The sequence below is a fragment of the Pseudorca crassidens genome, chromosome 5 (genome assembly GCF_039906515.1).
Source record: "Pseudorca crassidens isolate mPseCra1 chromosome 5, mPseCra1.hap1, whole genome shotgun sequence".
Classification (NCBI taxonomy): domain Eukaryota; kingdom Metazoa; phylum Chordata; class Mammalia; order Artiodactyla; family Delphinidae; genus Pseudorca; species Pseudorca crassidens.
Genome location: NC_090300.1, coordinates 83936742 through 83963632, shown reverse-complemented (window position 1 = coordinate 83963632; position 26891 = coordinate 83936742). Strand labels below are relative to the sequence as shown.

General features: G+C 39.7%; 1 protein-coding gene across 5 annotated transcripts in view; it reads left to right on the top strand.

The window, feature by feature from the left end:
• CFAP91 (cilia and flagella associated protein 91) overlaps positions 1–26891 on the top strand; it is a 149195-nt gene that overhangs the window by 68395 nt on the left and 53909 nt on the right. For all 5 annotated transcript variants that reach the window (XM_067738776.1, XM_067738775.1, XM_067738779.1 and 2 more), the window contains 2 exons: positions 24421–24537; positions 25988–26059. In XM_067738776.1, the coding sequence (XP_067594877.1) occupies positions 24421–24537; positions 25988–26059 (189 nt within the window). The remainder of the gene's footprint in view (positions 1–24420; positions 24538–25987; positions 26060–26891) is intronic.

The following is a 26891-nucleotide window of genomic DNA, read 5'->3' as shown; positions in this document are numbered from 1 at the left end:
GGTGAGCAGACAAACCTCTCAAGCTAGTGAGTCCCAGTCGGCACCGATCCTCTGTGCAGGAATCTCTCCGCTTTGCCCTCCAAACCCCTGTTGCTGTACTCTCCTCCATGGCTCCAAAGCTCCCCCCTCCGCCACCCGCAGTCTCGCCCCCGAAGGGGCTTCCTAGTGTGTGGAAACCTTTCCTCCACAGCTCCCTCCCACTGGTCCAGGTCCCGTCCCTATTCTTTTGTCTCTGTTTATTCTTTTTTCTTTTACCCTACCCAGGTACGTGGGGAGTTTCTTGTCTTTTGGGAGGTCTGAGGTCTTCTGCCAGCATTCAGTAGTTCTGTAGGAGTTGTTCCACGTATAGATGTATTTCTGATGTATCTGTGGGGAGGAAGGCGATCTCCGCATCTTACTCTTCCGTCATCTTCCTGATGGAGATCGGTTCTTCCCTTTCATCACTTTAAGTATATCATGCCACTCCCTTCTGGCTTGTAGAGTTTCTGCTGAGAAAGCAGCTGTTAACCTTATGGGAGTTCCCTTGTATGTTATTTGTCGTTTTTCCCTTGCTGCTTTCAATAATTTTTCTTTGTCTTTAATTTTTGCCAATTTGATTACTATGTGTCTTGGCATGTTTCTCCTTGGGTTTATCCTGTATGGAACTCTCTGCACTTCTGGACTTGGGTGACTGTTTCCTTTCCCATGTTAGGGAACTTTTCGACTATAATCTCTTCAAATATTTTCTCTGGTCCTTTCTCTCTCTCTTCTCCTTCTGGGACCCCTACAACGTGAATGTTGTTGCCTTTAGTGTTGTCCCAGAGGTCTCTTAGGCTGTCTTCATTTCTTTTCATTCTTTTGTCTTTATTCTGTTCCACAGCAGTGAATTCCACCATTCTGTCTTCCAGGTCACTATGCGTTCTTCTGCCTCAGTTTTTCTGCTATTGATTCCTTCTAGTATAGTTTTTATTTCAGTTATTGTATTGTTCATCTCTGTCCGTTTGTTGTTTAATTCATCTAGGTCTTTGTTAAACATTTCTTGCATCTTCTCAATCTTTGCCTCCATTCTCTTTCTGTGGTCCTGGATCATCTTCACTGTCATTATTCTGAATTCTTTTTCTGGAAGGTTGCCTATCTCCACTTCATTTAGTTGTTTTTATGGGGTTTTATCTTGTTCCTTCATCTGGTACATAGCCCTCTGCCTTTTCATCTTGTCTGTCTTTCTGTGAATGTGGTTTTTGTTCCACAGGCTGCAGGATTATAGTTCGTCTTCTTTCTGCTGTCTGCCCTCTGGTGGATGAGGCTATGTAAGAGGCTTGTGCAAGTTTCCTGATGGGAGGGACTGGTGGTGGGTACAGCTGGCCGTTGCTCTGGTGGGCAGAGCTCAGTAAAACTTTAATCTGCTTGACTGCTGATGGGTGGGGCTGGGTTCCCTCCCTGTTGGTTGTTTGACCTGAGGCAGCCCAACACTGGAGCCTACCTGGGCTCTCTGGTGGGGCTAATGGCTGACTCTGGGAGGGCTCACGCCAAGGAGTACTTCCTGGACTTGGGTGGCTTCCCAGAACTTCTGCTGCCAGTGTCCTTGTCCCCACGGTGAGCCACAGCCACCCCTCCACCTCTGCAGGAGACCCTCCAACACTAGCAGGTAGGTCTGGTTCAGTTTCCCTTGGGGTCACTGCTCCTTCCCCTGGTCCCGATGCACACACTACTTTGTGTGTGCCCTCCAAGAGTGGAGTCTCTGTTTCCCCCAGTCCTGTCAGAGTCCTACAATCAAATCCCACTAGCCTTCAAAGTCTGATTCTCTAGGAATTCCTCCTCCCGTTGCTGGACCTCTAGGTTCGGAAGCGTGGCGTGGGGCTCAGAACCTTCACTCCAGTGGGTGGACTTCTATGATATAAGTGTTCTCCAGTTTGTGAGCACCCACCCAGCAGTTATGGGAGTTGATTTCATTGTGATTGCGCCCCTCCTACCGTCTCATTGTGGCTTCTTCTCTGTCTTTGGATGTGGGGTATCTTTTTGGTGAATTCCAGTGTCTTCCTCTCGATGATTGTTCAGCAGTTAGTTGTGATTCTGGTGTTTTCGCAAGAGGGAGTGAGAACACGTCCTTCTACTCCGCCATCTTGGTTCCATCTCCTAATATTTTTATTGTTGAGTTGTAAGAATTCTTTATATATTTTGGAGACTAGACCCTTATCAGCTATATGATTTATAAAAATTTTCTCCCATTCTGTGGGAAGTCTTTTTACTCTGTTGATGTAAATTAAATCTTTTTATTATGTGTATGTGTAAATATATATATGGACATGTGTATATATTTACAAATATATGTAAACAAATATGTGTAAAGGCATCTAAGTCTCTTTTAAAATTTTTTCACACCTGTTCTACCTGTTCTACCTGTGCTTTTTTTTTTTTTTTTTTTGCGGTACGCGGGCCTCTCACTGCTGTGGCCTCTCTCGTTGCGGAGCACAGGCTCCGGACGGACAGGCTCAGCGGCCATGGCTCACGGGCCCAGCCGCTCTGCAGCATGTGGGATCTTCCCAGACCAGGGCATGAACCCGTGTCCCCTGCATCGGCAGGCGGACTCTCAACCACTGCGCCACCAGGGAAGCCCTACCTGTGCTTTTTTAACTTAATATATGTTACAGATTATTCCATATCAGTATTACCAAAAAAGATTTCATACTATTTTTGCATGATATGTCATTGTATAAATGTACCATAATATATTTAACCAGTCCACATTTGATGGATATTTATATTGTTCCCAAATTTTTAGGGAACAACGCTGCAGTGGGTAACCTTGTTTGCATATAATTTAGTACATATAATAATACCTAGAAGAAAGTTCCTAGACATGGAATTGCTAACCCACAATATATGTGCATTTATAATTTTAACGGATATTGCCAAATTTTCTTAGATAAATGATGTACTAATTTCTGCGATGTGTGAAAGTGCCTGTTTTCCCAAATCCTTACCAACATAATCTATTATGAATGATTGGTTTTAAAATGGTTTCATGTGGTATTATTCACGGCATTTCACTCGAGAGATGCCCAAGTTAAGAACTGTCAGAGTTAAGAATTGTCAATTATAGTGGGCCCTTGAAAAACGTATGGGCTTGGGGATGCTGACCACCCTGCTGACCACACCTGTTTAAAACTTTTTTTAAAAATTGGAGTATAGTTGCTTTATAATGTTGTGTTAGTTTTTGCTGCACAACGAAATGAATCACCTATGTGATAAGTTTGGCTGTGGGTTTGTTATATATGGCATTTATTATGTTGAGGTAAGTTCCCTCTCTGCCTACTTTTGGGAGAGTTTTTATCATAAATGGGTGTTGAATTTTGTCGAAAGCTTTTTCTGCATCTATTGAGATGATCATATGATTTTTCTTCTTCAATGTGTTAACATGGTTTATCACATTGATTAATTTGCATATATTGAAGAATCTTTGCATTCCGGGGTAAACCCCGCTTGATCATGGTGTATGATCCCTTTTAATGTGCTTCTGGATTCCATTTGCTAGTATTTTTGCATCTATGTTCATCAGTGATATTGGTCTGTAGTTTTCTTTTTTTGTGACATCATTGTTTGGATTTGGTATCAGGGTGATGGTGGCCTCATAGAAGGAGTTTGGGAGTGTTCCTCCCTCTGCTATATTTTGGAAGAGGTTGAGAAGGATAGGTGTTAGCTCTTCTCTAAATGTTTGATAGAATTTGCCTGTGAATCCATCTGGTCCTGGGGTTTTGTTTGTTGGAAGATTTTAAATCACAGTTTCAATTTCAGTGCTTGTGATTGGTCTGTTTATATTTTCTATTTCTTCTTGGTTCAGTCTCGGAAAGTTGTGCTTTTCTAAGAATTTGTCTGTTTCTTCCAGGTTGTCCGTTTTATTGCCATACAGTTGCTTGTAGTAATCTCTCATGATGCTTTGTAATTCTGCAGTGTCAGTTGTTACTTCTCCTTTTCAATTTCTATTTCTATTGATTTGAATGTTCTCCCTTTTTTTCTTGATGAGTCTGGCTAGTGGTTTATCAATTTTGTTTACCTTCTCAAAGAACCAGCTTTTAGTTTTATTGATCTTTGCTATCATATTCATTTCTTTTTCATTTATTTCTGATCTGATTTTTATGATTTCTTTCCTTCTGCTAACTTTGGGGTTTTTTTGTTTTCCTTTCTCTAATTGCTTTAGGTGTAAGGTTAGGTTGTTTATTTGAGATGTTTCTTGTTTCTTGAGGTAGGATTGTATTGCTATAAACTTCCCCCTCAGAACTGCTTTTGCTACACCCCATAGATTTTGGGTCATCGTGTTTTCATTGTCATTTGTTTCTAGGTAGGTTTTGATTTCCTCTGATTGCTTCAGTGATCTCTTGGTTGTTCAGTAGTGTATTGTTTAGCCTCCATGTGTTTGTATTTTTTACAGGTTTGTTTCCTGTAATTGATATCTAGTCTCATGGCGTTGTAGTCAGAAAAGATACTTGATATGATTTCAATTTCCTTAAATTTACCAAGCCTTGATTTGTGATCAAAGATATGATCTATCCTGGAGAATGTTTCATGAGCACTGGAGAAGATAGTGTATTCTGGTGTTTTTGGATGGAATGTCCTATAAATATCAATTAAGTCCATCTTGTTTAATATATCATTTAAAGCTTGTGTTTCCTTGTTTATTTTCATTTGGGATGATCTGTCCATTGGTGAAAGTGGGGTGTTAAAGTCCCCTACTATGATTGTGTTACTGTTGATTTCCCCTTTTATAGCTGTTAGCATTTGCCTTAAGTATTGAGGTGCTCCTATGTTGAGTGCATAAATACTTAGAATTGTTATACCTTCTTCTTGGATTGATCCCTTGATTGTTATGTAGTGTCCTTCTTTGTCTCTTGTAATAGTCTTTATTTTAAAGTCTATTTTGTCTGATATGAGAATTGCTACTCCAGCTTTCTTTTGATTTCCATTTGCATGGAATATCTTTTTCCATCCCCTCACTTTCAGTCTGTATGTGTCCCTAGGTCTGAAGTGGGTCTCTTGTAGACAGAATATATACAGGTCTTGTTTTTGTATCCATTCAGTCAGTGTGTGTCTTTTGGTTGCAGCTTAGAACCATTTGCATTTAATGTAGCTATCAATGTGTGTGTTCCTATTACCATTTTCTTAATTGTTTTGGGTTTGTTATTGTGGGTCTTTTCCTTGTCTTGTGTTTCCCGCCTAGAGAAGTTCCTTTAGCATTTGTTGTAAAGCTGGTTTGGTGGTGCTGAATTCTCATAGCTTTTGCTTGTCTGTAAAGCTTTTGATTTCTCCATCAAATCTAAATGAGATCCTTGCTGGGTACAGTAATCTTGGTTGTAGGTTTTACTGTTTCATCACTTTAAATATATCCTCGCCACTCCCTTCTGTCCTGCAGAGTTTCTGCTGAAAGATCATCTCTTAACCTTTTGGGGATTCCCTTGTATGTTATTTGTTGCTTTTCTCTTGCTGTTTTTAATATTTTTTCTTTGAATTCAATTTTTGTTAGTTTGATTAATATGTGTCTTGGCGTGTTTCTCCTTGGGTTTATCCTGCATGGAACTCTCTGTGCTTCTTGGATTTGTGTGGCTATTTCCTTTCCCATTTTAGGGAAGTTTTTGACTATAATCTCTTCAAATATTTTCTCAGACCCTTTCTCTTTCTCTTCTTCCTCTAGGACACCTATAATTTGAATGTTTGTGCATTTAATATTGTCCCAGAGGTCTCTGAGAGTGTCCTCCCTTCTTTTCATTCTTTTTTCTTTTTTCTGCTCCTTGGCAGTTATTTCTACCATTCTATCTTCCAGCTCACTTATTCAGTCTTCTGCCTCAGTTATTGGGTTGTTGATTCCTTCTAGTGTATTTTTCATTTCATGTATTGTGTTGTTCATCACTGTTTTTTTTTTAGTTCTTCTGTATCCTTGTTAAACATTTCTTGTATTTTCTTGATCCATGCCTCCATTCTACTCTGAGATTCTGGATCATCTTTACTGTCATTACTCTTAATTCTTTTTCAGGTATGTTGCCTATTTCCTCTTCATTTATTTGGTCTTGTAGGTTTTTACCTTCTTCCTTCATCTCTAATGTATTTTTTTGTCATCTCATTTTTTTTAATGGGTGGGGCTGTGTTCCTGTCTTATTGGCTGTTTGGCCTGAGGCATCCAGCACTGGGGTTTGCAGGCAGTTGGTTGGAGACAGGTCTAAGTGCCAAGATGAGGACCTCTGGGAGAACTCACACCTATTAAGGTCTAAGTGCCAAGATGAGGACCTCTGGGAGAACTCACACCTATTAATAGTCTCTGGGGCCTGAGGTTCTCTGTTAGTCCAGTGGTTTGGACTTAGCACTCCCTCCACAGGAGCTCAGGCCCAACCCCAGCCTGGGAACCAAGACCCCACAAGCCATGTGGCATGGCAAAAGAAATAAAAGGGCAACGAATAAAAAAGAATAGAAAAATAACAATAAAAAAGAAAATAAAATTAGAAAAATTAAAATTAAACCACAACAACAAAGCAAAACAGAACCAGCACAGCAAAAAAATAAAGATTAAATGAAAACATAAAATTTAAAAAATTAAAAGATAAAGGTTAAAAAAAAAAAAAGAGCCAGAGAGGCCTTAGTGTGTGTGTGGGGGGCCCTTAGGCCCAGGACCCACACCACCAGAAAATACCTTGGTTTGGGGGGGCAGGGCTCAAACCCAGGTCCCAGTCAGCTGCAGGGGCCCTGGGGGTGGGGGGCTCAGGCCCAGGACCCCAGCAGGCTTTCTGGGGTCTGAGGGGGTGGGGGAGACACTGGCCATGTTCCCTTCTGATCCCCCGACCCTCCAAATGTCCCTCTCCATCCCCACCAATCCCCATGCCATGAGTGGGCCACTCCAAGTGTGGGAATCTCTCCCCTCCCCCAGCTCCCCCTCAGGGGCGTCGGTCCCATCCCACCTCCACTTTTCTTCCCCCTCCCACATCCTACCTGGTCGCACGGGGATTCCTCCCATCCCCATAGGTGTCCAAGGTCCCCCACCAGTGCCTAGTAGATGCCCTACTTGTGAGGAGACACAAACCTTGCATCCACCTACTGTGCCATCTTGACTCCTGCTTAAAACTTTTGACTCCCCCTAAATCCAACTACTAATAGACTATTGTTGACAAGAACCCTTACTGGTAACAGAAACAGTCAATCAACACGTATTTTGTACATGTAGTATATACTATATTCTTACAATAAGGAGAAGAGAAAAGATTAAGAAAAGCATAAGGAAGAGGAAATACATTTACAGTAATGTACTGTATTTATTGATACCGTTAAGTTTGTCATCTGTTGACAAGATGAATCCTCTGTCAGTCAGTACCTACCTATATCAATATTGTAAATATTGCATTATATGATACAAAATACAGTAGAAGTTACATGTACTACTAACACCAACATTAAAAATGAAAAACTTAGGTAAAAAAATTTATTTTTACTTACAGGAATAATGATTCATGCATTGATAACAAAGAAGTGGCAATATGATTGCTTAATGGTAGCCTACTGTAATCAATACAATTTCTTCACATAGCCTAGCCCATACACTAATGAATGAATTATAAAATTTTAATAGTATATAGTATTACAGTCATATTCATAATACAATATAAGACTTGGAAACACTGTTACACTTTTGTAAAATGTCACTTACTTGTAATAGGGTGATACGCATATCAAATTAGAGAGAGAGGCATTCGGTATGGTAATGTAATTCTTTGAAAGCAAAGTTATAGACCAATAATAAAACTAACACATTATTAATTTTATATTAAATATCACTCACCTTGTGCCTATGTTAAGATAGACTGTCCACTCCAATACAATCTTTTTTCTTATTAAAGTACAGTTGATTTACATTATTTTATTAGTTTCAAGGGTACAACACAGTGATTCAAGATTTTTATAGATTGTACTGTAAAGTTGTTACAAAACAATGGCTATATTTCCCTGTGCTATACAATATATCCTTGTTGCTTATCTATTTTATACACAGTAGTTTATATCTCTTAATCTCACCCCATCCCTATCTTGCCCCTCTCTGCTCCCCTCTCCTCACTGGTTACCACTAGTTTGTTGTCAGTATCTGTGGATCTGTTTCTGTTTTGTTATATACATTTGTTTGTTTAATTTTTTAGATTCTACATATAAGTGATAACATCAGTCTTTGTCTTTCTCAGTCTGACTTACTTCACTGAGCATAGTACTCTCTAGATCCATCCATGTTGTTGCAAATGGCAGAACTTTATTCATTTTTATGGCTGAGTAATATTCCATTGTATATATACACCACATCTCCTTTATGAATTTTTCTGTTGATGGACACTTTGGTTGCTTCCATGTCTTAGCAAATGTAAATAATGATCCTTTGAACATGGAGGTACACGTATCTTTTCAAATTAGTATTTTTGTTTTCTTTGGATATATATCCACAAGTAGAATTTCTGGATCACATGGTAGTTTCATTTTTTCTTTTTTTTCTTTTTTTTGAGGAACTTCCATACTGATTTCCAAAGTAGCAGCACCAAGTTACATTCCTACCAACAGTATACAAGGGTTCCCCTTTCTCCACATACTCACCAACATTTATAATTTGTGGTCTTTTTGATGATAGCCACTCTGACAGGTGTGAGTGTGACAGCCACTCTCTCATTGTGGTTTTGATTTGCATTCTCTGATGATTATCTATCTTAAACATCTTTTCATGTGCCTATTGGCCATCTGTATGTATTCTTTGGAAAAGTGTCTATTCAAGTCTTCTGCCCATTTTTTAATAGGGTCATTTTAATCGGGTTTTTAATTTTTTAATCGGGTTTGTTTTTCTGATACTGAGTTGTATGAGTTGTTTGTACACTGTGGATAATAACCCTTTATCAGTCATATTATATGCATATATTTTATTCCATTCAGTAGGTTGTGTTTTCATTTTGTTGATGGTTTCCTTTGCTGTGCAAAAGCTCAAGTTTAATTAGGTCCTATTTGTTCATTTTTACTTTTGTTTCTTTTGCCTTAGGAGACAGATCCATAAAAAATATTGCTACAATTTATGTCCAAGAGCTTTCTGCCTATGTTCTTTACTAGGAGTTTTATGGTCTCCATTCTTACATGTAGGTCTTTAATCCATTTGAGTTTATTTTTGTATATGGTGTGAGGAAAGTTTCTAATATTATTCTTTTACATGTAGCTGTCCAGTATTCCCAGCACCACTTATTGAAGAGACTGTCTTATCTCCACTGTATATTCTTGCATCCTTTGACAAAGAATAATTGAAAATAAGTGCATGGGTTTATTTCTGAGCTCTTTATTCTGTTCAATTGATCTATGTGTCTGTTTTTATAGCAGTACCATGCTGTTTTGATTACTGTAGCTTTGTAGTATAGTCCAAATCCAGGGAGCATGTTACCTCAAGATTTTTTCTTTTTTCTTAAGATTGCTTTAGTAATTCAGGGTCTTTTGTGGTACATATAAATTTTAGGGTTATTTGTTTTTGTTCTGTTGAAAATGTCATGGATATTTTGACAGGGATTACATTAAATGTGTAGATTGCTTTGGGTAGTATGGACATGTTAACAATATTAATTCTTCCAAATCAAGAACACAGGATATATTTCCATTTCTTTGTATCATTTTCAAATTCCTTCATTAATGTTTTATAGTTTCAGAGTAGAGGTCTTTGACCTCCTTGGTAAGTTTATTCCTTAGGTATTTTATTATTTTTGATGTGACTTTAAATGGGATTGTTTCCTTGCTTTCTCTTCATAATAGTTCATTATTAGTATATAGAAAAGCACATATCCTGTAACTTTCTGAATTAATTTATTGGTTCTAATAGTTTCTTTTGTGGAAATTTTAGGGTTTTCTATATATAGTATCATGTCATTTGCAAATAGTGACAGCTCTACTTCTTCCCTTCCAGTTTGGATGTGGCTTTTTGTTTTTTGTTGTCTGATTACTGTGATGAGGTCTTCGAACTCTATGTTAAATAGACGTGGCAAGAGTGGGCATTCTTGTCTTATTCCTCATTTTGGAGGAAAAGCTTTCAGCTTTTCAGCATTGAGTATGATGTTAGCTGTGGCTCTGTCATAAGTGGTTTTTATTATGTTGAGATATGTTCCCTCTATATCCACTTGGATGAGAATTTTTATCATGAATGGATGTTGAATTTTGTCAAATGCTTTTTCTGCCTATGTTGAGATGATTATATGATTTTTGCCTTTCCTTTTGTTAATGTGGTGTATCATATTGATTGATGCGAACCATCTTCACATCCCTCAAATAAATCCCACTTGATCATGGTGTATGATCCTTTTTATATATTGTTGGATTGGGTTTGCAGATATTTTGTTGAGGATTTTTGTATATATATTCATGAAAGATACTGGCCTGTTATTTTCTTTTTTTGCAGTGTCTTTATCTAGTTTTGGTATCAGGGTAATTGTGGCCTCATAGAATTATTTTGGGAGTGCTCCATCCTCTTCCATTTTTTGGAAAAGTTAAGGCTAGGTTGGTAGAATTCCCTCGTGAAGCTGTCTTGTTCTGGATTTCCATTTGCTGGGAGGGTTTTTTGTTTGTTTTTGTTGTGTTTTGTTTAGGGTTTTTTTGTTTGTTTTGTTTTTTACAGATACAAGTCACTAGTAGTGATCTGTCTGTTCAGATTGTCTATTTCTTCCTGATTCAGTCTTAGAAGGTTATATGTTTCTAGAAGTTTGTCCATTTCTTCTAGAGTGTCCAATTTGTTGTCATATAACTATTCATAGTATTTCCTTATTTTTTGTATCTCTGTGATATCGGTTGTTATTTCTCCTCTTTCATTTCTCATTTTGTTGATTTAGGTCCTCTCTCTTTTCCTCTTGAGGAGCCTGGCTAAAGATTTGTCAACTGTGTTTATCTTTTCCAAAACCAGCCCTTAGTTTCATTGATCTTTTTTATTATTTATTTGGTCTTTTTTATTTATGTCCTCTCTGATCTTTTATTATTTCGTGTTTTCTACTGACTTTGGGCTTTGTTTGGTCTTCTTTTTCTAATTACTTTCAATGCAACATTAGGTTGTTTGAGATTTTTTGTTTGTTTCTTGAGGTAGGCCTGTATCACTATAAACTTTCCTCTTAGGACTGCTTTTGCTGCATTCCACCAATTTTGGAAAGTTGTGTTTCCATTTTCATTTGTCTTGAGGTATTTCCTCTTTGATATCTTCACTGACCTATTGGGTTTTTTTAGTAACATGTTGTTTAGTCTCCACGTGTTTGTGCTTTTCCCTTTTTTTTCTGTAACTGATTTTTAGTTTCATACAATTGTGGTAGGAAAAAAATGCTTGACACAATTTCTATTTTCTTAAATTTGTTGAGACTTGTGGCCTAGCATGTGATCCATCCTGGATAATGTTCCATGTGCACTTGAAAACAAAGTATATTCTGCTGTTTTTGTCCTGTAGATATCTATTAAGCCCAGCTAGTTTATTGTATCATTTAAGACCAGTGTTGCCTAATTGATATTCTGTCTGGATGATCTGTCCATTGATATAAGTCAGATTTAAAGTCCCCTACTATTATTGTATTATTATCAACTTCTCCCTTTATGTCTGTTAATATTTGATTTATATATTTAGGTGTTCCTGTAATGGGTGTGTATATGTTAACGAGTGTAATATCCTCATCTTTATTGATCCCTTTATCATTACATAAAGCTCTTCTTTATCTTTTGTTATAGGCTTTTTTAAAGTCTATTTTATCTGATATGAGTATTGCTACCCCTGCTTTTTTTTTTTTTTAAAGGGGTAATATTTTAATACCATCCTGTGTGTGTGTGTGTGTGTGTACACATTTATCTGAATATTTTCAATCAGTTTGACTGAGGTATAATTTACATACAAGAAAATACACATAGTTGCATATAGAGTTGGATGAGTTCAAAAATATATATCCCTAAGTCAGCTCCACACAATCCAGATACAAGACATTTCCTTTTACCTTAGGACCCTCTCCCTGGTTTGAGAAAAGGAGCAATAAAGTATAAACTCTTCAAATAGAGTTTTGTAAGTTTTATCAAGGCTACTGGTTGAGGAAGGAATATTAGGCTCAAGAGCTTGGGCATTGGCATATGAGAGCCAAAGTTTCAATTAGCCAAACAAAACACTTTACCCCTGCTTTCTTGTCTTGTCTTTCTTATCCAGTCACCCACCCCATGTCTTTTGATTGGACCATTTAGTCCACTGATATTTAAAGTAATTATTGATAGGTTTGTACTTATTATTATTACTTGTTTTCTGGTTATTTTTGTAGTTTTTCTCTGTTCATTTCTTCTTTTTGCTTCTTCTCTTTTAGTTTGATGATTTTCTTTAGTAGTATGCTTATGTTCCTTTCTTCTCCATTTTTGTGTAACTACTGTAGGTTTTTGATTTGTGGTTACCATGGGATTCATATGTGTTGATCTATAACTAAATTTACTTCTTTTAAACTGGTAGTAATTTAAATTCAAACACATTGTAAAAGATCTACCTTTTTTGCTCCCTTCCTCCACATTTTGTGTTTTGATGTCCTATTTTATGTCTTCATGTTTATACCTTCACTACATGTGTAGTTATATTTGCCTTTACAGTTTTTGTCTTTTACCTTTGTACTCGTTTATTTAAGTGGTTTATCCTCAGCCTTTACTATATATTTTCCTTTCCTAGTGGGAATTTTCCTTTACCATAGTTACTTACTCCTTGTCATAGGCTTTTTTTTAAACTCAGAGAAGACCCTTTAACATTTCTTTTAGTGTAGGTTTAGTACTGATGAACTCTTATTTAGTTTTTGCTTGTCTGAGTTCTTTGTCTCTCCTTTGATTCTAAATGATAATCTTGCTAGGTTACAGATTTTTCCCTTTGAACACTTCGGATATATCATGGCCCTCCCTCTGGCCTGCAAAGTTTCTGCAGAAAAATCAGCTGATAGCTTTATGGTGGTTCCCTTGTATATGACTCTTTGTTTTTCTCTTGATGCTTTTAGAATTCATGCTTTATCTTTTTTTTTTTTTTTTTTTTTTTTTTTTTTGCGGCACGCGGGCCTCTCACTGTTGTGGCTTCTCCTGTTGAGGAGCACAGGCTCCGGGCACGCAGGCCCAGCGGCCATGGCCCACGGGCCCAGTTGCCCCGCGGCATGCAGGATCCTCCCGGACCGGGGCATGAACCTGTATCCCCTGCATCTGCAGGTGGACTCAACCACTGCGCCACCAGGGAAGCCCCATGCTTTATTTTTAACTTGTGCTATTTTAATTACGATATGTCTTGGTGTGGGTCTGGGTTCACCTTGTTTGGGACACTCTGTGCTTCCTGTATAGTACCTGGATATGTTTCTTTCTTCAAGTTCGGAAAGTTTCAGCCATAATTTCATCAAATACATTTTGACCCCCTTCTCTCTCTTTTCTCCTTCTGGGACCCTTATAATGTAAATGTTGATATCCTTGATGTTGTTCCATAGATCCATTAAACTGTTCTCATTTTTTGTTTTTCTTTTCTTGTTCTGATTGGGTGATTTCCATTATTCTATCTTCCAGATCACTTATGCGTTCTTCCTTATCACCAATCTCCTATTCATTCTTTCTAATGTGTTTTCATTTCAGCTATTGTCTTCTTCAGTGTTCTGACCTGTCCTTTTTTGTATTTTCTAGTTTCTTATTAAAATTCTCTCTGTATTCATCTATCCTTTTTTCCTAATTCAGAAATCATACTTATTACTAATGCTTTGAATTCTTTACCTGGTAAATTGTTTATTTCTGTTTAATTGGTTGTTTTTTTCAGGAGTTTTGTCTTGCTCTTTCAATTGAGACAAATTCCTCTGTCTTCTTATTTTGCTTTTGTTTGTTTCTATGAAATTAGATGAAACAGTTACCTATAGTGATCTTGATCTTATGGGGGAGCATCCCTATACAGTCTGTCTGTACCCAGTGGCTTTGGTGGGAGAGCTGGATTTGACATGAACACAAGTCACGTTTTCTCAGGGCATGTTGGCAACTCTCATCTTGGTAGAAGGTGGGGCTGGAGATGGAGGTGCTAGGGCCAAAGCCTGTTGTAACGCAGGGCTTCCCCTCTGCTCAGTGACCATCACCGCCCTATTGAGGGTGGTTTCCTATACCACGCTGATGTAGCAGAAGCCCTGAGGGTCAGGTCTGGGCTGGCTCCATTCCTTCCAAGTGTGCACTCTCCCCATTCCCAGCACTGGCACCCTCACCCCAGATGAGAGCAATGCTGCAGCAAGAGGGGCTGGTATAGAGTACTTGGCATGGATTGGAGCACGGGCCTTGGCACAGATCATGGTAGTCTGGCTGGGGCCAGAGATCTGGACTGTCCCTGATGCCCTGCCTGTGTAAGCACCAGCAATGGCTGTCCCCACCCTGCTCAGATGCTGCTTTATGTCTGAACCAGTTCTGTGTCGCACAGCCAAGCTTTTAAGCGGGGCTGGAGCATTCTCTTAGCTCAGGCTGGTGCACACGCTGAGGCATTCATGGGAAACCAGCCAGCCACCCATGCAATTTTCAGTCTGCCCTCTTTGCCCTGCTTTGTGAGCAAGCAAGCATGCACATGCTCCTTACAAGCAGAGTACAGGCTCCCACAGTCCTCCTGTTACTCCCACTGTCCCTCTAACCAGCCAAGGGGATTTGTCGTCCCTGTGTCAGACCCCAGGACTGTGGTGCCCAATATGTGACGCAAACTGCTCACTCCCTAGGGAGGATCTCTGCCTGTGTTTAACCCCCTCCTCTTCTGAATCCCCTGGGAGGTTGTGACTTGATCATTTCTCTTCTCTACTTACCCAGTTTCATGTGGATCTTTCTTACAGCCTTGGTTGTGCAAGAGTCTTTCTGTGAGTCTCCAGTTAGTTTTTAATGAGAATTGTTCTACATGTAGATGTATTTTTGATGTACTCTTTGTGTGTGGGGGGGTGAGTTCTGTGTCCTACTGCACCATCTTGATCTTCTCCAGACAAAACAGACTTTAAAACAAAGACTCTCCAATGAATCTGCTATCGTCAACAGTGCCCTCCACATTGCTAACTACCACACAGTGGTCAATTCTCTTCTCTCTGCAGTACTTGACTGGTTACTCTCTCCTTCTTGAAACAGTTTCTTCAGTTGAAATCTGTAACACAGCTCTCTTGTTTGATCTTACTTCACTGAACTCAATACAAGTCTTGGACACAATGTTCTACACAGTGAATACTTAGGCGATAATGATCATCATGACATGAAAACATCTTGTATAGTTTTCAGATTTTTACACAAAGACACACACATACACAACAGATAAGTAGTTTATTAACTGTATGGCATGATGATTATTTACCATTTATTAGGTGGAAGTGGATCACCATAATGGTCTTCATCTTTGTGGTCTCCACGTTGAGTAGACTGAAGAGAAGGAGGAAGATGAGGGGTTGGTCTTGCTGTCTCAGGGGTGGCAGAGGTGGAAGAGGTAGAGGAGGTGGAAGGGGAGGCAGGAGAGGCAGGCACACTTTACAGAAATACATTGTAATTTCTGTCTGACTTTTTTTGCTTTTTCATTTCTCTAAAAATGTTTCTGTATGGTACCAGTCCTTCTTCCATCATTTGCTTTAGTTTCAGTGCCCATATCATAGAAGGGTCCGTTTCATAAAAGGAAGTCAAAAGCAGCCTTGAATAATTGAAATTGTTCTCCCAGATCCTCTAATGTCACTTGTATTCTGGCACTGCTTCTTCGACATCCTCATCCGCATTGTGTGTCACTGGTTAGGGAGCATGCACCTCCATCAAGTCATCTTCTGTTCATCCCTCTGGTGTGCTGTCTTTTAGCTCTTGAATTTCTCCAAGATCCATGTCTTGAAACCCTTCACCCCCCACCACCACCTTTTCTGTCATGCCCAGAATCTATTTCATGATTTCTTGATTGACATTGTCATAAATCCTGTAAAGTCATGCATAACATCTAGACACAGTTTTCTCCAGCAGGAATTTATTGTTTGGGGCTTAATGGCTCTCACAGATTTTTTCTGTAACAATGATGGCATCTTCAATGGTGTAATCCTTCCGGACTTTTGTGGTGTTCTATCAGGGTTCTCTTCCATAGCATTGACAATCCTTTCCACAGAGTACCAAGTGTAATGAGCCGTAAAGGTCGTTATCACCCCCTGATCTACAGGCTAAATTACAGCCATTGTGTTTGGGGCAAGTAGATCACTTTGACACCTTTGGTGTTGAACTCACGGGGTTCTGGGTGGCCAGGGATGTTGTCCAATAGCAAAAGAACTTTAAAAGGCAGTCCCTTACCAGCAAGGAACTTCCTGACTTCAGGGACAACGCATTAATGGAACCAATCCAGAAAAAGGGCCTCTTTTACATCCAGGCCTTCTTTTACAAGCAAAACATTGGCAGCTGGTGATTATCTTTTCCCTTCAAGGCTGGAGGGTTAGCAGCTTTGTAGATAAGGGCAGTTCTGATAAGAACCCAACTGCATTTGCACAGAACAGTGGAGTAAGCCTGTCCCTTCCTGCCTTGAATCCTGGTGCTCGCTTCTCCTCCTTAATAATAAATGCCTCTTGTGGCATTGTTTTCCAGAACAGAGTACTTTTTTTTTTAACATCTTTATTGGGGTATAATTGCTTTACAATTGTGTGTTAGTTTCTGCCCCACAACAAAGTGAATCAGCTATACATACATACACGTTCCCATATCTCTTCCCCCTTGCGTCTCCCTCCCTCCCACCCTCCCTATCCCACCCCTCCAGGCGGTCACAAAGCACCGAGCTGATCTCCCTGTGCTATGCAGCTGCATCCCACTAGCTATCTACCTTACGTTTGGTACTGTATATATGTCCATGCCTCTCTCTTGCTTTGTCACAGCTCACCCTTCCCCCTCCCCATATCCTCAAGTCCATTCTCTAGTAGGTCTGTGTCTTTATTCCTGTCTTACCCCTAGGTTCTTCATGACACTTCTTTTTTTTTCTTAAATACCATATATATGTGTTAGCATACGGTATTTGTCTTTCTCTTTCTGACTCACTTCACTCTGTATGACAGACTCTAGGTCTATCCACCTCATTACAAATAGCTCAATTTCGTTTCTTTTTATGGCTGAGTAATATTCCATTGTATATATGTGCCACATCTTCTTTATCCATTCATCCGATGATGGGCACTTAGGTTGTTTCCATCTCCGGGCTGTTGTAAATAGAGCTGCAATGAACATTTTGGTACATGACTGTTTTTGAATTATGGTTTTCTCAGGGTATATGCCCAGTAGTGGGATTGTTGGGTCATATGGTAGTTTTATTTGTAGTTTTTTAAGGAACCTCCATACTGTTCTCCATAGTGGCTGTACCAATTCACATTCCCACCAGCAGTGCAAGAGTGTTCCCTTTTCTGCACACCCTCTCCAGCATTTATTGTTTCTAGATTTTTTGATGATGGCCATTCTAACTGGTGTGAGATGATATCTCATTGTAGTTTTGATTTGCATTTCTCTAATGATTAATGGTGTTGAGCATTCTTTCATGTGTTTGTTGGCAGTCTGTATATCTTCTTTGGAGAAATGTCTATTTAGGTCTTCTGCCCATTTTTGGATTGGGTTGTTTGTTTTTTTGTTATTGAGCTGCATGAGCTGCTTATAAATGTTGGAGATGAATCCTTTGTCAGTTGCTTCATTGGCAAATATTTTCTCCCATTCTCAGGGTTGTCTTTTGGTCTTGTTTATGGTTTCCTTTGCTGTGCAAAGGCTTTGAAGTTTCATTAGGTCCCATTTGTTTATTTTTGTTTTTATTTCCATTCCTCTAGGAGGTGGGTCAGAAAGGATCTTGCTGTGATGTATGTTATAGAGTGTTCTGCCTATGGTTTCCTCTAAGAGTTTCATAGTTTCTGGCCTTAAATTTAGGTCTTTAATCCATTTTGAGCTTATTTTTGTGTATGGTGTTAGGGAGTGATCTAATCTCATATTTTTACATGTAGCTGTCCAGTTTTCCCAGCACCACTTATTGAAGAGGCTGTCCTTTCTCCACTGTACATTCCTGCCTCCTTTATCAAAGATAAGGTGACCATATGTGTGTGGGTTTATCTCTGGGCTTTCTATCCTGTTCCATTGATCTATCTTTCTGTTTTTATGCCAGTACCATACTGTCTGGATTACTGTAGCTTTGTAGTATAGTCTGAAGTCAGGGAGCCTGATCTTTCCAGCTCCGTTTTTCGTTCTCAAGATTGCTTTGGGTATTTGGGGTCTTTTCTGTTTCCATACAAATTGTGAAATTTTTTGTTTTAGTTCTGTGAAAAATGCCAGTGGTAGTTTTATAGGCATTGCATTGAATCTGTAGATTGCTTTGTGTAGTAGAGTCATTTTCACCATGTTGATTCTTCCAATCCAAGAACATGGTATGTCTCTCCGTCGATGTTAGTATTTGCCTTATGTATTGAGGTGCTCCTATGTTGGGTGCATAAATATTTACAATTGTTATATCTTCTTCTTGGATCACTCCCTTGATCATTATGTAGTGTCCTTCTTTGTCTCTTCTAATAGTCTTTATTTTAAAGTCTATTTTGTCTGATATGAGAATTGCTACTCCAGCTTTCTTTTGGTTTCCATTTGCATGGAATATCTTTTTCCATCCCCTCACTTTCAGTGTGTATGTGTCCCTAGGTCTGAAGTGGGTCTCTTGTAGACAGCATATATATGGGTCTTGTTTTTGTATCCATTCAGCCAATTTGTGTCTTTTGGTGGGAGCATTTAGTCCATTTCCATTTAAGGTAATTGTCGATATGTATGTTCCTATTCCCATTTTCTAAGTTGTTTTGGGGTCGTTAATGTAGGTCTTTTCCTTCTCTTGTGTTTCTTGCCTAGAGAAGTTCCTTTAGCATTTGTTGTAAAGCTGGTTTGGTGGTGCTGACTCTCTCAGCTTTTGCTTGTCTGTAAAGGTTTTAATTTCTCCATCAAATCTGAATGAGATCCTTGCTGGGTAGAGTAATTTTGGTTGCAGGTTTTTCTCCTTCATCACTTTAAATATGTCCTGCCACTCCCTTCTGGATTGCAGAGTTTCTGCTGAAAGATCAGCTGTTAACCTTATGGGGATTCCCTTGTGTGTTATTTGTTGTTTTTCCCTTGCTGCTTTTAATATGCTTTCTTTGTATTTAATTTTTGATAGTTTGATTAATATGTGTCTTGTCGTATTTCTCCTTGGATTTATCGTGTATGGGACTCTCTGTGCTTCCTGGACTTGATTGACTATTTCCTTTCCCATATTAGGGAAGTTTTCAACTATAATCTCTTCAAATATTTTCTCAGTCCCTTTCTTTTTCTCCTCTTCTTCTGGGACTCCTATAATTTGAATGTTGGTGGGTTTAATGTTGTCCCAGAGGTCTCTGAGACTGTCCTCAGTTTTTTGCATTCTTTTCTCTTTATTCTGCTCTGCAGTAGTTATTTCCACTATTTTATCTTCCAGGTCACTTATCCGTTCTTCTGCCTCAGTTATTCTGCTATTGATCCCTTCTAGAGTATTTTTCATTTCATTTATTGTGTTGTTCATCGTTGTTTGTTTCATCTGTAGTTCTTCTAGGTCCTCGTTAAATGTTTCTTGCATTTTGTCTATTCTATTTCCAAGATTTTGGATCATCTTTACTATCATTATTCTGAATTCTTTTTCAGGTAGACTGCCTATTTCCTCTTCATTTGTTAGGTCTGGTGGGTTTTTATCTTGCTCCTTCATCTGCGGTGTGTTCTTCTGTCTTCTCATTTTGCTTATCTTACTGTGTTTGGGGTCTCCTTTTTGCAGGCTGCAGGTTCGTAGTTCCTGTTGTTTTTGGTGTCTGTCCCCAGTGGCTAAGGTTGGTTTAGTAGGTTGTGTAGGCTTCCTGGTGGAGGGGACTAGTTCCTGTGTTCTGGTGGATGAGGCTGGATCTTGTCTTTCTGGTGGGCAGGTCCACGTCTGTTGGTGTGTTTTGGGGTGTTTGTGGACTTATTATGATTTTAGGCAGCCTCTCTGCTAATGGGTGGGGTTGTGTTCCTGTTTTGCTAGTTGTTTGGTATAGGGTGTCCAGGACTGTAGCTTGCTGGTTGTTGAGTGAAGCTGGGTGCTGGCGTTGAGATGGAGATCTCTGGGAGATTTTTGCCATTTGATATTATTTGTAGCTGGGAGGTCTCTTGCGGACCAGTGTCCTGAAGTTGGCTCTCCCACCTCAGAGGCACTGACTCCTGGCTGCAGCACCAAGAGCCTTTCATCCACACAGCTCAGAATAAAAGGGAGAAAAAGTAGAGAGAAAGAATTAGTAGAAGTAGGAAGAAAGAAAGAAAGGAAGGAAGGAAGGAAGGAAGAAAAAAGAAAGAAGGAAAGAAGGAAAGAAGGAAAGAAAGCAGAGAGGGAGGGATGGTGGGAGGAAGGAAGGAAGGAAGGAAAAAAGAAAGAAAGAAGATAAAGTAAAATATAATAAAGTTATTAAATTAAAAAATAATTTTAAAAAACTAAAAAAAAAAAATGGACGGATAGAACCTTAGGACAAATGGTGGAAGCAAAGATATACAGACAAAATCTTATACAGAAGCATACACATACACACTCACAAAAAGAGGAAAAGGGGAAAAAAATCATAAATCTTGCTCTCAAAGTCCACCTCCTCAATTTGGGATGATTCGTTGTCTAAAGGAGGGGAAGAAAGAAAGAAAGAAGATAAAGTAAAATAAAATAAAGTTTTTAAAATTAACTATTAAGAAAAAAAAAAAAGACGGACGGATAGAACCCTATGACAAATGGTGGAAGCAAAGCTATACAGACAAAATCTCACCCGGAAGCATACACTTACACACTCAGAAAAAGAGGAAAAGGGGGAAAAAATCCCAAATCTTGCTCTCAAAGTCCACCTCCTCAATTTGGGATGATTTGTTGTCTATTCAGGTATTCCACAGATGCAGGGTACATCAAGTTGATTGTGGAGCTTTAATCTGCTGCTTCTGAGGCTGCTGGGAGAGATTTCCCTTTCTCTTCTTTGTCCTCACAGCTCCCAGGGGCTCAGCTCTGGCTTTGGCCCTGCCTCTGCATGTAGGTCGCCGGAGGGCGTCTGTTTTTGCACTCAGACAGGATGGGGTTAAAGGAGCTGCTGATTCGGGGGTTCTGGCTCACTCAGGCCGGGGGGAGGGCGGGCCACGGAGTGCGGGGCGGGCCTGTGGCGGCAGAGGCCAGCGTGACATTGCACCAGCCTGAGGCTCGCCGTGCGCTCTCCTGGGGAAGTTGTCCCTGGATCCCAGGAACCTGGCAGTGGCGGGCTGCACAGGCTCCCCGGAAGGGAGGTGTGGATAGTGACCTGTACTTGCACACAGGCTTCCTGGTGGCGGCAGCAGCAGCCCCAGCGTCTCTTGCCCGTCTCTGGGGTCCACACTTTTAGCCGTGGCTCGCGCCCGTCTCTGGAGCTCCTTTAATCCCCTCTCCTCGCGCACCAGGAAACAAAGAGGGAAGAAAAAGTCTCTTGCCTCTTCGGCAGGTCCAGACTTTTCCCCGGACTCCCTCCCGGGTAGCCGCGGTGCACTAACCCCTTCAGGCTGTGTTCACGCTGCCAACCCCAGTCCTCTCCCTGCGCTCCGACCAAAGCCCGAGCCTCAGTTCGCAGCCCCGCCCGCCCCGGCGGGTGAGCAGACAAGCCTCTCGGGCTGGTGAGTGCTGGTCGGCACCGATCCTCTGTGCGGGAATCTCTCCGCTTTGCCCTCCATACCCCTGTTGCTGTGCTCTCCTCCGCGGCTCCGAAGCTCCCCCACTCCGCCACCCGCGGTCTCCGCCCACGAAGGGGCTTCCTAGTGTGTGGAAACCTTTCCTCCTTCACAGCTCCCTCCCACTGGTGCAGGTCCCATCCCTATTCTTTTGTCTCTGTTTTTTCTTTTTTTCTTTTGCCCTACCCAGGTACGTGGGGAGTTTCTTGCCTTTTGGGAGGTCTGAGGTCTTCTGCCAGCATTCAGTAGGTGTTCCATAGGAGTTGTTCCACGTGTAGATGTATTTCTGGTGTATCTAGTGGAGCCAAAACCACTGTAGTCACCCAGGTGATCATTGGAAACACTTCCACATGTCTTCAGAACACAGTACTTTTATCTGCATTAAAAACCTGTTCAGGGGCTTCCCTGGTGGCGCAGTGGTTGAGAGTCCGCCTGCTGATGCAGGGGATACGGGTTCGTGCCCCGGTCCGGGAGGATCCCACATGCCGTGGAGTGGCTGGGCCCGTCAGTCATGGCCACTGAGCATGCGCGTCCGGAGCCTGTGCTCTGCAACGGGAGAGGCCACAACAGTGAGAGGCCCGCGTACTGAAAAAAAGAAAAAAACAAAAACAAAAAAAAACCCTGTTCAGGCAGATATCCTTTCTCCTCAATGATTTTCTTAGTGGTGTCTGGGAACGTATCTTCTGCCTCTTGGTCAGCAGAAGCTGCTTCTCCTGTTATCTTGCTTTAAGCCAAACCTCCTTCTAAAACTATCAAACCATCCTTTGCTGGCATTAAATTCTCCAGCTTTAGATCCTTCACCATCCTTTTACTTTAAGTTCTCCTATAATGACTTCACTTTTTCTTGAATCATATTACAGTCTATAGGTATGCCTTTCATCCTGCACCCACATGAAAGCTGCATTTTCAACATGCGATAAAAAGGTATTTTGCAAAGATCGCAAGGTTTTCACATCTGCTGGTGTAGCTACAGTGATGGCTTCATGAATTTCTTTGTCTTTTTTCACAATGGTCCTTACGCTGGATTCACTTATCTTGAAATGGTGGGCAACTGCAGCTGCAGACCTCAATTTACGGTGTATATCAAGGAATTCAACTTCTTCTTGTAATGTCACGACTTTTCTCTGCTTCTTGGGAGCACTCCCACCGTCACTAGTGGCACTTCGTATGGCTCCCATAGTGTTACTCAGTGTTTACAGTATTGCACTAAACACAACGAAGAATATACAAGAACTGCTAGAGACCACTTGTTACCATGACATGCAATTTACTGGAGAGATGAACTCATAGATGATTAGTGTCACCCTACATTTTAAGTGGATACTAGCAACACTTGAGCTCACAGCAGAAGCAATAAAAGGTAGTCATGAAATTATTACAGTAGTATAGTATCTACTACAGTTACTTTTATGCAGTTATGATTTAACACTGGATCTTTACGTTTGTTTACATTTCTTTTGACTTTGAATAACACCATGTTTGGTCTGTAAGTGTTTATGTGCATAAGTTTTGATAAATTTTAACTTTTTATAGATTTTGTGTATTTTATGGTAGTAAATGATAAAATAGACTAATATCTACATATATTTTATGCATTCATGACATACCTAACTTTTTCAATATTTCTGGGCTATGTGGTTTGTCTGCAAGTTTTTAAAAATTGTCAAAAATCTCCCCAAATTTTTCTAATATATTTATTGAAAAAAAATCTATGTATAAGTGGATCCATGCAGTTCAAACCTATGTTGTTCAAGGGCAAACTGTACTTTTAAACTGCTGCTGCTTCCTGTTGATTCATTAGTTTGGATTATCATAGAGCTATTATATATATTTGCCATCAGATTTATTTTCAGGAAACTCGGATGCTCTGTTACAACCACAATAATTGGATGTGGTTCCAAATTTTACTCATAATTTTCATATTTTTATTAATTTCAAGTCTTGGCTTAGTGCTTTATCACTTATTTAAGTGTTTTATCATTTATTTGTGTTTTTATGGAAAAAATAATATAAAAATTATGTGATGAAAAAGTAATGGAAGTGTGATTTTAAAATCACAGAGATCAGAATTTTTGATACTTTTAAGTTAAAAAGTATCCCGCTATATCTGAAAATGGAACTGATGAACAAAATCTTATGTGTAATTTTGGCAGGATTTTTGATGATCAAAAGTAAGAAAATAAAGTGCATGTTTAAACAGAAACACATACACTCTTCCACAAGGAACCATATTCAAAAATCTTGATGTGTAGGATTTCAAGCCCAAAGTAAAGCTCTCTTCACTTTGAGATAATTGCCATTTAATGCCCCTTAGTTCCCCCATAACAACAAAACATACTAAATATTTCAGTCGTTTACTACACAGGACAATTTTCTATTGCCCAGGCAGTCATTTAAAACAGCAAATTAGCTCATGTGGAACGGTAGGAGTTGGGGGTTTTGCTTGCATATACACATGACAGGACCTTTCAGAAACTCAAAAAAAAAAAATGTTTAAAGCCTCCAAAACTTTTGATTAAAATGGATACACCTAGAATATGTTTCATGTTTGTTCAGTGGTTAACTTATGCATGGGAATATCATAGGTGCACCCTGGTTTGGACTTTCTCAAACCGTCCTAGCATGGCCATAGAGAAAATTCTTTCTGACTGATATTCAGATCTGTGGCCTAGATTTGGTAGTGGGAAAAAAATACAAAGGTAAGAAATGACACTCACTGGTGTGTTATTTCAGGCACTGTTGGAAAAGAAGAATAAGGGCCCCGAAGCAAAGAAACCATTGCGTTTTCTTCAAAGAAAGCCAATACCTCAACCTCGACTTCCAACTCCAACTTTGGAGATGAATTCCAATGTAAGTTTGAAGGTTCTTTTATGTGAAAAGCTAAATTCAGTATTGCTGTTTATTCTTCAGATAGTTTGGGTTAAAAACAAACCTAATGTAAGTGTTCATTTCCCAAGATCTGACTTACGTTGCCTTTATCCTTATGTTTCAAATGCACACACAAAAACAAGCAAAATGAAATGAAATCTAAAGTCAATCCTTTTCAAGAATAAAAACACAAAGAAGAAAATCTTCCCAAGAAAAACTGGCATCAGAAGGTAATTCTGATGTACATCAAATAAAAAAAAAAGATCGAATTATGATCATTTACTGTAACTGTCTTCCCACATGAGGAAGTGGCTGACGACAGCTGGAATTAGAGAGGAATGCAATACCAGAGGTGACATCAAGACTGGCTCAGAGAGTTCACCCTGACCAGGGCCGTACCTCACCTTTGCAGGGCCCCAGACTCAGTTTGGTCAACATTCCATAGTTGGTTTGGATTTAAAGGACTGACTCAGACTAAACCTGCAAGAAACTGCTGGAGATGCCACAACGCAAATTTGTTACTTTACGGAGAGAAATATAACTGCCTGGTATATCAGGATATTGCTCTTGGGAGGTCAGCTTGTTATCTCCCAATACAGGGCAGTTCTCACAAGAAGCCAAATTGTACAGAAGGTTGTTGTGCTTTGTCAGAGGGAGGGGAGTTGATGGGAGATCTCACTAGCACCTCCGATGGCTCTGATGTCTCTGGAGGGACTGGAATGCTCCCGCTGACTGGACACGATGTGCTTCTGGGCAGTGTCCCCTTTTCTAGACTTTGTGCCGACCACTGCCTGTGGTTAACACGTTGTCATTCACGAGTGTTAATGCCATCGATTCCACTGTTGATTACTTTTGCATTCAGAGGGGCTTTAAGTAAATTTGCAGACTCTGATCTTTCTGCTTTTGACATACACTTATTTAAGGTGATTTTTATAGATAGCTGATCTTATCCATTATATTCTTATTTTACCAATTTAGCTAAATTCTTGTGAAAAGCACCTCATTTTCGACTCTGATATAGACCAGCTGTATTCTTTGTCTACGCATGATCAAACATGAAAATACTATTGCAAAAGGGATTTATTAGCAATACTTCTTCAAGAAAGATTTTGCTGGAAAGGAATATAGAAAAAATGAAAATGGCTTAATTTGTAAGGATACCATGACAGTGGGTGAATTTTTTGCTTCTGATGTAATTTATTAATGATAACTTATTTATAATGAAAAATAACAGTGCATTTTAACAATACAGTAAGTAACATTTAAAGTTCTATATATTCAAAGAGGGATGATGTTTTATTCTCTTTAAATCCTTCTGGCATCTAGCTTTTTGCTCGATATAAATCTTTTGCTTGATATAAATCTTCAAAAAAGTATTTGATGCTGACTGCTACTGTCCTCAAGCTGCTTGGTTCTCCCTTTGTTCTTTTAGGAAGAAGAAGATATAGAAATGGCTGTGATCTACCTTCAAAAGTTACTCCGGGGCAGAGTCGTTCAGAACATGGTGTGTAGGGTACAACCACTGGCCCTGTTCTTCTCCTTTGAGAATAGATTTACAGAACGCATATGTGCTTGGTTCCTTGGGGTGAATTGCCTCTTGCACCCTGCTGTGCTATGGTACTGTGCTCTTGAGTTGCCATAGTTTGCCCGAGTGGCACAGTAACAAGGCAAGAAAGGACCACCTGCTGTTTGCTGTAGTGTACCCAAGGCAGTGTGAAGCTAATGTCTTCCTTGGAATTGATAAATCCAGCAATTTTCATACCTAAATTTGGACCCTAAACATCACAGGCAGATTCTCTAATTTTCCACAAAGTTGTAATACAATTATCTGCGTTTGTATATAGCTATCAATACCTGAATAATAAATGAAATAGCTAAGTAATAACTACAGTTTTGAATTCTTACCACATGCTCACATTATATATTCTTTGCTCTACATATATCAGCTCTTTTTCTTTTTTTGTATCAATTACCCATTTTACAGGCGAGTAATATGAGTCTGAGGGGGATTATGTTAACTGCCAAATTCAACTCCGGTCTTCCTGACTAAAAGCTTTAGCCAGATTATTTGTGGCACTAGAGCAAGCTCACGCTTCAGTTTAAAAATGGACTGATATAAAGCCTCAGCTGAAACAGTTTTTCTCCCCAGACAGCTGTAACTCTTAAGAGACTCAGTTATGGTGAGTAAGTTCAGGGAGGCTGGATGAGCAACCTGTGTTCAGCATTATTCTCTATTCTCCTGCCAGTACTTCCCCGGGAGAAACACAGCAGTTAAGTTCAGACAGCAGATCCTGTATTCCAGATGAGGGGCAAATCTCTCGGAAAAGAAAATATGA